Raw genomic sequence first — 269 nt, forward strand, 5'->3', positions numbered from 1 at the left:
TATATTAAATCAAATTCTTTTTACAGTGTGACTTGTGCGGCAAGGGTTTCATTCATCTCAAGTCGTACCAGATCCACAAGATGATTCACTCAGGGGAGCGTCACATCAAGTGTGAAGTGTGCAGTCTGGCGCTCCTATCCAAGTCACATCTGAAGCAACACATGCGGGTTCACACCGGGGAGAGGCCGCACGAGTGCGAAGTGTGCGGCAAACGCTTTGCTAAACGGTCCAACCTGAATGCGCACAAGAAAAAGGTAACCAGACACACT

At 48.7% G+C, this 269-nt stretch overlaps 1 protein-coding gene across 1 annotated transcript; it reads left to right on the forward strand.

Annotated features, from left to right (window-relative positions):
* Positions 1-29: 29 nt before the first annotated feature.
* On the forward strand, positions 30-254 carry LOC108254478 (putative zinc finger protein 876; the record flags this gene model as incomplete). Its single annotated transcript, XM_017449462.2, has 1 exon — positions 30-254. A coding segment is annotated over exon 1 (174 nt), but the record flags the coding sequence as incomplete, so codon positions are not given.
* Positions 255-269: the final 15 nt, after the last annotated feature.

The sequence above is a fragment of the Diaphorina citri genome, unplaced genomic scaffold (genome assembly GCF_000475195.1).
Source record: "Diaphorina citri unplaced genomic scaffold, Diaci psyllid genome assembly version 1.1 scaffold120168, whole genome shotgun sequence".
NCBI classification, from domain to species: Eukaryota; Metazoa; Arthropoda; class Insecta; order Hemiptera; family Psyllidae; genus Diaphorina; species Diaphorina citri.